The 10229-nt window shown below is 40.0% G+C and overlaps 1 protein-coding gene across 1 annotated transcript; it reads right to left on the bottom strand.

Moving 5' to 3' along the window:
* Positions 1 to 4074: 4074 nt before the first annotated feature.
* LOC111324974 (TNF receptor-associated factor 4) lies at positions 4075 to 9305 on the bottom strand. Its single transcript, XM_088725936.1, is given in 8 exon segments — positions 4075 to 4797; positions 4800 to 5069; positions 5642 to 5719; positions 6401 to 6475; positions 6744 to 6908; positions 7322 to 7423; positions 8404 to 8467; positions 9103 to 9305. Coding segments are annotated over 8 exon segments (1239 nt in total). The 5' UTR covers positions 9294 to 9305; the 3' UTR covers positions 4075 to 4503.
* Positions 9306 to 10229: the final 924 nt, after the last annotated feature.

Here is a 10229-nt window from a genome sequence, read left to right as displayed (position 1 = left end):
AGCATAGGAAAGGCAAATGTTGTCTTTCCATACATTTTTTATGCGGAGATATATCCGTTGATAAGAGAAAAAAAAAAAGAAGAAATGCTGTGCACTCTATGAATTTAACTCACAACCTCTCGCTTTATGGGCTACCAGCTAGTTTTACATTCAGGGGCTCATACAGTCAGGGGTCTTAAAATCAGGGGTTCTTACAAACGGGTTCTTACAATCAGGGGTCTTACAGTCAGGTTCTTACAGTCAGGGGTTTTTACAATCAGGGTTCTTAAAATCAGGGCTTCTTACAATCAGGGGTCTTACAGTCAGGGGTTCTTACAGTCAGGGGTTCTTAACATCAGGGGTCTTACAGTCAGGGGTTCTTACAATCAGGGGTTCTTAAAATCAGGGGTTCTTACAATCAGGGGTCTTACAGTCAGGGGTTCTTACAATCAGGGGTTCTTACGAACAGGGGTTCTTACAAACATGGGATCTTACAATCAGGGGTTCTTAAAATCAGGGGTTCATACAATCAGCGGTCTTACAATCAGGGGTTCTTACAATCAGGGTTCTTACAATCGGAGGTTCTTACAATCAAGGTTCTTACAATCAGGGGTTCTTACAATCAGGGTTCTTACAATCGGAGGTTCTTACAATACTGGGTCTTAAAATCAGGGGTTCTTACAGTCAGGGGTTTTTAAAATCAGGGGTTCTTACAAACAGGGGTTCTAAAAATCAGGGGTTCTTACAATCAGGGGTTTTTACAATCAGGGGTTCTTACAAACAGGGGTTCTTACAAACATGGGATCTTACAATCAGGGGTTCTTAAAATCAGGGGTTCATACAATCAGGGGTCTTACAGTCAGGGGTTCTTACAAACAGGGGTCTTACAATCAGGGTTCCTACAATCAGGGGTTCTTACAATCAGGGTTCTTACAATCGGAGGTTCTTACAATCAGGGGTCTTAAAATCAGGGGTTCTTACAGTCAGGGGTTTTTACAATCAGGGGTTCTTACAAACGTGTTCTTAAAATCAGGGGTTCTTACAATCAGGGGTTCTTACAATCAGGGGTCTTACAATCAGGGGTCTTACAGTCAGGGGTTCTTAAAATCAGGGGTTCTTACAATCAGGGGTTCTTACAATCAGGAGTTCTTAATGTCAGGGGTCTCACATTCAGGGGTTCTTACAATGAGGGTCTTAAAATCAGGGGTTCTTACAAACAGGGGTTCTTACAACCAGGGGCTCTTACAATCAGGGGTCTTACGGTCAGGGGTTCTTACAATCAGGGGTTCCTACAAACAGGGGTCTTACAGTCAGGGGTTCTTACAATCAGGGGTCTTACAGTCAGGGGTTCTTACAATCAGGGGTCTTACAGTCAGGGATTTTTACAATCAGGGGTTCTTACAAACATGGGTTCTTACAATCAGGGGTTCTTACAATCAGGAGTCTTACAGTCAGGGGTTCTTACAATCAGGGGTTCTTACAATCAGGGGTTCTTACAAACAGGGGTTCTTACAATCAGGGGTTCTTACAATCAGGGGTTCTTACAATCAGGGGTTCTTACAATCAGGGGTCTTACAGTCAGGGATTTTTACAATCAGGGGTTCTTACAAACATGGGTTCTTACAATCAGGGGTTCTTACAATCAGGAGTCTTACAGTCAGGGGTTCTTACAATCAGGGGTCTTACAGTCAGGGGTTCTTACAATCAGGGGTCTTACAGTCAGGGATTTTTACAATCAGGGGTTCTTACAAACATGGGTTCTTACAATCAGGGGTTCTTACAATCAGGAGTCTTACAGTCAGGGGTTCTTACAATCAGGGGTTCTTACAATCAGGGGTTCTTACAAACAGGGGTTCTTACAATCAGGGGTTCTTACAATCAGGGGTTCTTACAATCAGGGGTTCTTACAATCAAGGGTCTTACAGTCAGGGATTTTTACAATCAGGGGTTCTTACAAACATGGGTTCTTACAATCAGGGGTTCTTACAATCAGGAGTCTTACAGTCAGGGGTTCTTACAATCAGGGGTTCTTACAATCAGGGGTTCTTACAAACAGGGGTTCTTACAATCAGGGGTTCTTACAATCAGGGGTTCTTACAATCAGGGGTTCTTAAAATCAGGGGTCTTACAGTATATCTGTGTGTTTTTTATATGAAGGAATGTGCCCAGATGTTGATATTGATCGTTGTTCCTTACGTTCAGTGGTTTATATCAATGTGTCTTACACGTAGGTGCTGTGCCCAGATGTTGATATTGATCGTTGCTCCCTACGTTCAGGGGTTTATATCAGTGAGTCTTACACGAATGGGCTGTGCCCAGATGTTGATATTTGATCGTTGGTCTTTACGTTCAGGGGTTTATATCAGTGTGTCTTACACGAGTGGGCTGTGCCCAGATGTTGATATTGTTCGTTGTTTCTTACATCCATGGGTTTTAATCAATGTGTCGTACATGATGGGCTGTAGGCAGATGTTGCAACTTATCTTAGTATCGTAACTCTTTATATACAGTGCGTATTCTGTGCCAAGATGTTGATATTGATTAATTGAACTCAAAATGTCACATCCATGTTAAACGTGTGTCCAGTTGTTTATTGCGATGGTAAAATGTTACATCTAGAGGTCTGCGCGCAGATGTTGACATCGATCGTCGATCGTCGATCGTGAAGGTCAGAGCCGTACTTGACATCCAGGGGTTTTATATTTTTACCTCTATATTGTCGCTGTGTAACAATGATGATTTACATAAGGGGGTTTTGAATAAAATGTCATGGTAGTTTTATATAAGGGTCTGTTCCCAGCTATTGATAATGATCCCTGAAATTCTTCCATTTAACACTTAAATGAAAATTACACGAAAGCAATTCGTCGTTCAGCCCTTCCACGAAAACGAACTACTCCGGACCAGCGATGTGAAAAATTTTGTCAGACCACGAGGCGATTCGGGACCTGTCATTCATTAGAGGCAGGGGAGGCCTGATGCAAACGAGAGAGGGTCACCAAAAATTTAAGCAGGGCATTGGGGAGGGCCATTTCTTATTTGAATCACACGAGGGAGAAGGGGGAAGGTAAAATTTTTCTCTTTTTCTGCAAGAAATTGATGGAGGGTATACAAAAGCTGCGCCTGCTTTACAAAAAAAAAAAAAATAAATACCAAACTGGACCAGTCAAAAAGTTGATCGAGATAAATGAATTTACGGTGACCACCCAGTGAAACCGAAAGTTGAGTGTTCCCAGCAGGTCCATCACCTTTGGGGTAAATTTATAATTTTAATTTCTAGCCATAATTCTCGGTATAGAATGAATCACTGTCAAATCTCTTTCTCGCTCCGGCCGTCGCTCTCCTCTGTATGTCAACAAAATCAGTAACCTTCCAAACAAACCTCGAGTTGACCGTGTCACGGGTCATGTTTGAACCCCTAATTCGAGAGACCAGTCAAGTTCCAGTCAGCTCAAATAATTTCTTTTTTTATAATAACACATCGTGAGACGATGTCAAAAAAAGGCCAAAAAGCCAAAACGGAGGAAATATATCTTATTAGACGTTTTGTTGTGTGGTATCGCTGAGTATTTTTACGAGTTGTGCCGTATTTTGACTCGCCCTACGAGCTCGTCAAAATACAAATAACGAGTAAGAATACTCAGCGATACTAAACAACAAAACGTCTAATAAGTTATTTTTTATCCAACACGCCAAACTGTTATTTCAGTGCGGGCGAATTTCGCGGATATTTATTTACAGGGAGTGCGTGACAGAAGTATGCGAAGCGGAACGGAAGTGGCGCGTTGTTGTGTTGCTGTTTCTATTTTCTTCATTAAATGAAGAAATTTTCTGGTCGTCAAGCTGTTTTTCTTCGTTCGATTCATCTAATAAACTTGGATCTATATTTGCCAGCCATTCTGACTCTTCGTCGTCGGAAATATGATTCAAATTGTCCGCCATTTGTTTCTTTTTTTCGTAACTACAATCCAATTCTTCGCTTGCGCGATGCGAGAAAACCTGTTTAACCGGTACTCTACAATAGACGAGTACAAATACCGCGTGATATTTGTACTCGTCTAGGGCGTTATTTGTACTCGTCTAGGTGTAGTTGGATAATAAGAGCTGTTATGTATTTAATTCAATAACACAAATCATCTAAGATACAAAAAACGACGTGGGCACTCGGCCTTACATTTGTTCAAAACGAACAAAATTGACTTTTATAACCTGAAAATCAAATGAAAAAGTACTCCTTGAGTGCCTCCGTCCGTAATTCAAATAACAAATAACTGGTCAGCAGATTACAATAACTTGATCGTTAGCTTGGTTGAAATTGAACTGCACAAATGAAAAACTTGTGTTTAACAAAACGTTTTACGCGACAAAAATTGCCATGATTGCGATATATGAATTTAGTGTACTTGCTCAAGTGAGCGGCTTGGCAAAGATGTTATTCAAAATGTAATGTCCAAGTAAATGGCCTTAACTCGGTAAAAAAAAGTGAGCATGAAAATGTTGTCATCAGAGATGTCAGTCAGTCTGTCAGTCAGATTCGTCACTTTCTGAACGAGTAAAAGTGAATTTTTTAGCCCCACTGACATCCCGGCCAATTTCAAACTGAAGAAACAGCATATCATTTTCAACGTATCCCCTTGAAAAAAGCGCCTCGTGAGATATAAATTTATAAAAACCGTGCCCTACATTTTCTTCTCTCTTCATTGGTCTTTCATAACTTTTTCGTGAGTTGGTACCGCTACTTATCGCAGAAACGTTCTTTTGTTGTTCTGGATCTTCTTGTTGATCAATCAATGTAAACCTTACTCTTCTCTTGACTTGAAAGGCCAGGGAAATATGGCGTCATATTCCCCCTTCGTTACAATAACGGACACCGATAAGTGAGAGTTCACAGCAGTTCCACCACCATTAGGGAGAATTCTCAATTTTAGTCTGTAGCCATAGTTTTCGGTGTAGAATGGACTACTTTCAAATGTTGTAGTCCTTTGTGTGTCATTCAATGTATCCTCTGTTATACGTAACTTCGCACAAGCCAAATCAAGATGGATTTTCATGAAATCTTGAAGATGAGAGTCTACTTCTCCTCGCCGAACCTACAAATAAAGAAATTCGTCAGCCTCGTTGAGAGGGTAATGATTTTCAAATAAATTTGGGTATAAACAGGTTATTCGTACCTCTGCTAACATGACAGTGTCAAAAGGCAGCCAATAATGTGCCAACAATCGACCACCGAGTTGTTTGGGAGTTTGAATAGTATTACCTAAAAGAACATTTTCCATGTAAAAATGGATTTTGAGCTTTACTCAAAGATTTAAAAATCTTTAAGTAATGTGCCATACTTAAGCCTCCTTGAATGCTTTCTACTTTCTTTTTCTGTTGGCGGTATCTTGTAAACGGACTTTTGCACTCCTTGGAAGGGGGGGGGGGTGCGTGCACCGCCTATCACACCCCCTCCCCTTTTGCTACGGGCCTGGAGTTGCAGCTCCATTGAAGACTTTTCATATATGTTATCTGCTCTTCTTTCAGATACGTACCTGAACACATACATGATGTGAAAGCCTCACCGCGCAGTCGAAACAAAAATAAAAACTTATTGTGCACTGCCAATCACGACTGGACAGAATCGTAAACCCAGACAGTATGAAATCAAAGATGACTGTCATACCTCCATTTCGCATCCCACGTGAGCATACGGACAAGGAATTATTGAAAATGGACAATCCTCGCTGAGGTGAGTTGAAATCTGAAAAAAAAGTCGATTGCTAAATTGGAATTAAAACTTCTAATTACCTATTTATTTACTCAATTAAACGGTGACTAAGTGGACAGCTACTTCCCGTTGTACAAGAGATACAGTTTGCCAAATCATTTTTGTCGTGTCGAAGCTAACGACGTTTGCACACACATGTCAATTTCTTATTTGTCATGTTAACAGAGAAAGGGTTCCCGACCGACAATAAATCAGTCAGAGTAAGCAGTTTTCAGTCAGTCAGTTAATGGGCCTGACGTATTTACACCACCTAATAAACTAGCACAAGGAGATAAGCCGTCCTTCTCTTTCGGTTGTACCTTTGCAGTAGCCCAGAACTGCTATTTTTTCTCCCGTCTTTTTTCTCTATGTCTTTTGCGAATTTTATAGTAATTTCAAAATGTTTTGTCAACAACACAGGATAATTCTTTCATATCCTTTCACAGGTAAGAAAGGCAATCTCAGCGCAAAGACAACATCATTCTTTTTCCGTGTACTGCAAATGGCAAGGTCAGCTATCTTACTAGCTATAAAGTGGATCACCATATGAAACTGAGACATTGGAATTCTACCTCTGATAAAGGGGTTTTCTTAGCTTCACGATCTGGAGATAGGTTCAAACTTTGGAAGTAGTCTACATTTAGTGAGAGCGGGAAATAGAAACTGCTTTCTTACCAGTCCCCTGGGAATTGAACAACCACAGTTGTTTGGACAAGTTACTGGGAACTGACTGCACTGATCAAAATGATCCTAGTGGAGATAAGACGTAGTAAGAACATGCAGCATTAAAGGTCGTATAAAAGGTGACAGAGATCTTTTTGTTATGTTTGCTGCCACTCTGTGCCACGTGGAACGGTTTGCTCAGTAACAGGTTGTAAACTAATGGAGATAAAATGAATGGATTTAATTTATTCTAACATGGAGCTTTGTTTCAAAAATCGATCATTCATTGTGAATAATTCTATTGAGGAGGCAACAATACATATCATGTTAAAATACTTATTTAAACAATATCTACCTGCATATGACACTGTGGTTGTGGTTCACTACAGTGATCGCAATTGACAATTCTCCACTTTCAGGTAACGCTAACGTGGTAAAAGAGGTGTTGCCTTTGCACCTTCAAGAGACAGTTTAAGTTGGGACAAGGGACAGCTTTATAAGCACAAGATGACAAGTGAACCTAGGAAAAAATACGTTCATTAATTTTGAGGTTGATATTTTTAACACTCCTAGTATATTGAACAATGGTGGGTCAGGAGGTTGACGATCCTGCAACAATGTTTAATTGAAGGCACATTTTTTTATTAACTTGTGTTCGCCTTGACTTAAACAAGTCGTCGAAGCATAATGTGTTTCCTTTGAAAGATAAAGTAAAGAAGGAGTCAGTTAAAAGACGATCACCCTAGGGTATTGAGGCTAAAATGCTGTCAGCTTTGTCTTTATTATATTATTTATTTATTTAAGGATTTGCGCACAAATTACAAAGTACGGGTAGCACGCATACCGAGAGAAGATATACAAGATATAAAATAAGCTCACGAGTCAGGAAGGCCTTTGACGTTGCTGTTCATTTGTGTCTTAAGTTGAGCTCACCTCTTTTTCTCTAAGTTCTCCAGTCCATTTACAGCCTTCACTCGAACATTTGATACCTAAAGAAAGAATTTTCCTTTCTGTTGCTTTGTCAGGAAAAACATCCTAGAGGTGAAATAAGGAACAACAACGTACATTTTGAACATGGTTTAAGAGAAGAAAATAAAATAACACACTTTCTTAAGAGCAGAAAAAACTTAAGCATTCAAATGACGTGCTTCTAGAGCGCTACTTTAAAGGAAACCATAAAAACTTATATCACCGTAATGCTACTAAGTTAGGAAAATATTTTCACAGTTTCTGTTCTGGGAGCCGTTAAAAGGAAGAACTACCAGCCTTCGCGTTACCTTGGACATCCCAACAAACTGGACTGTATCACTCAGTAGATTCCCCCGTCGAACGAATTAATGGGGTATTTAAACGCAACGGATTGCCCTTAATTTGGTCTGAAGACTATTAAGATAGCAATCTAAAAGCAGTATGGGGAATTCCGTTCTTCAAAATAGATCTCCCGCATTGGCCTCCGACGTAATGCGTATCGGCAAAATTTTGATCATCAAACTTGACAGATAAATCACAAACCAACCAATAATAATATCGAAAAATTCCCATACTCTTTTGAGGACTAAACCCTCATACCTGAATACGTGCAGCAATTTTATTTGTGCAGTCAGATTTGACGTGCAATAAATTCGCTAGAGGAAACATCCCCCATTTCAAAATGACGCGCCTCATTCGGTTTACGTTTAGATCAAGCTAGACCGAAATAATTTTTTTTTTCGAATAGTGCATTTCATAAACTTTCTATTGAGGTATATTTTATGGTGGTTATGCTTCGAATAGCGCGTTAATTTTTTTCTTTTTCGCCAAGTTAAGCACGCCCGCGAAGGTCTTCCGTATCCTTGAGAGAAAGATAAGCTTTTATTTTGTCTCACTAGATCTTAGCTCCTGTTTTGTCGAACCCACAGAAGCATTTACATTTTACCCAGAATGTTCGAAACAGGACAACAATCACCTTATGGATTATGTCCTCTAACTATATCAGCTGAAAATGAATCACTACATAAATGGTATAAATAAGTTACCCGGTCTCGAACCAGACCATTCCTGTCAGCTGGGCAAGTCAAAGGCAAGCGTTGAATTTCCTGCCTGTTCAAAACAAATATATTATTATAATTAATCAACATGAAAGAATTTCCTTTCCTCCACTTTGGAAAATTATTAGAAGTACTATTCAATTAGCAATCAATAATTCCAAAACGTTAATTTCACTCAGCAGTGACCTAAAGCACAAATCGTACATGGAGGTTTACTTAACATCTGTGAACGGGAAAAGACTCAATCTAACCAAATTATAGACTTATGCAAACACTAATAATGTACTTTAACCATTTACATGATTGATTTGATGCCAATGATTTCAAGAGAAGGAAGTTAGTGCATCTAATAGATGTATTGCTCTAGACAAAGGAACATTTTACGTTCACTTAAAAGGTCCAATTCTGATTCAACCCAGAAACTTTACAAGAACATCTGAAAACAAACATTTGCATGATACGCTCGACTACCCTCAACTTAATTTAGCAACAAATTATCAACGCCACAATTTCTGCTTCCCGAATTTCCTATACCTTTCCCTTTGACTATTCTCTAAAGAAGGACAAATACCCTTTAAAAGTGTGATAATCTCGCTAAGCCAGCGAATTGCTTAAAAAGAAGGTACATTTCCTTTCCTCCGGTAATTAGTATGTCCGATAATTAGTATGCCGTAAAGTAAACCGCACCATCGAAAGTGTTCCTCGAGGCATTCCTTGCAGAATCTGTGCCCGCATCTTGTTTGAACAGGATCCTTAAGCGGTAGATGGCAAATTACACACTGAAAGTCTTCTTCAACCTCACTGACGAATTCCTCATCATAACCCGAAGGTGAACAACGTTCTGATGCTTCCGCCATTTTTGGATACTTGAGCAGCATGGGCTCAAATACAATTCGACCTGAGAATTGATCCGTAACGATTGGTCGCACAAAAGAAATTATGACACTCACGCAAGTTGTGTCATTAATTGATTTTTGGGAGTCCAGCATGGGTTTGGCGGGATGCAGGATGAGGCTTAAAGTCGAGGCGGGATATGATATACCACAGGGGGCCCACACAAGCGACGTGTCTGGTCACGGTTTGTTCGAAATATAAAGAAATATGTGGGAGAATATTGAAGAGTCCTAATATCGTAAACTTATATCTAGGAATATCTGTGTTAAGGCTCAAAATAAATGTAAACCTACCTCACTTGCTGTGTATTGTCGTTTCTGTGGTTCTAAATGGCGAATTTGAGCGATTTGGTAGATTTTGCGCTGAGTGTTACTTTACTGTATAAGGGTGGACAAGGGTGGAAAGGGTGGAAAGCTCACTTTCGACCGCTCCAGCGCGAAGCCGATTTTAAAAGTCTGTTCTAAAAGCGATTTCCCTCCAAAATTCGTCGTTCGCTCGCTAGTGCGGCTAAGCAGCTCCTTCTTCATATCTCAATAGTCGAACGAATCTAGCTAGACCTCGTGCGTCGGACTCAGTAATGAACTACAGTAGCGAGGAGGTTGTTTCTTGACTCCAGTCGCATGAATTTTCTCCAGAGGCTTTAGAGAGGATAGGTAAGCGAAAGAAAAATGCTTATCAACATATTTTATTGCAACTTCATGTACACAAACTTGACTCTTCCTCTGGTCTTTGTTCGTATCTTATCTTGCAGAAAAGGACGGTTTCAACAGTGAAGATCTCCTTGGCATTGCCCAAGATGTAGAAGAACCTAGGCACTATTTTCCCTTAATATAACAGCGACTAAAATTCAAGAAATTGATCTCGACGAACGCTGAACCTTGACAAGGTGCGAGTTCTCCCTCGGTATTGTCAACTGTGGC

The sequence above is a fragment of the Stylophora pistillata genome, chromosome 6 (genome assembly GCF_964205215.1).
Source record: "Stylophora pistillata chromosome 6, jaStyPist1.2, whole genome shotgun sequence".
Taxonomy (NCBI): Eukaryota; Metazoa; Cnidaria; class Anthozoa; order Scleractinia; family Pocilloporidae; genus Stylophora; species Stylophora pistillata.
Note: the sequence above shows the minus strand (reverse complement) of the source record. Positions and strands in the feature narration are given on the sequence as shown.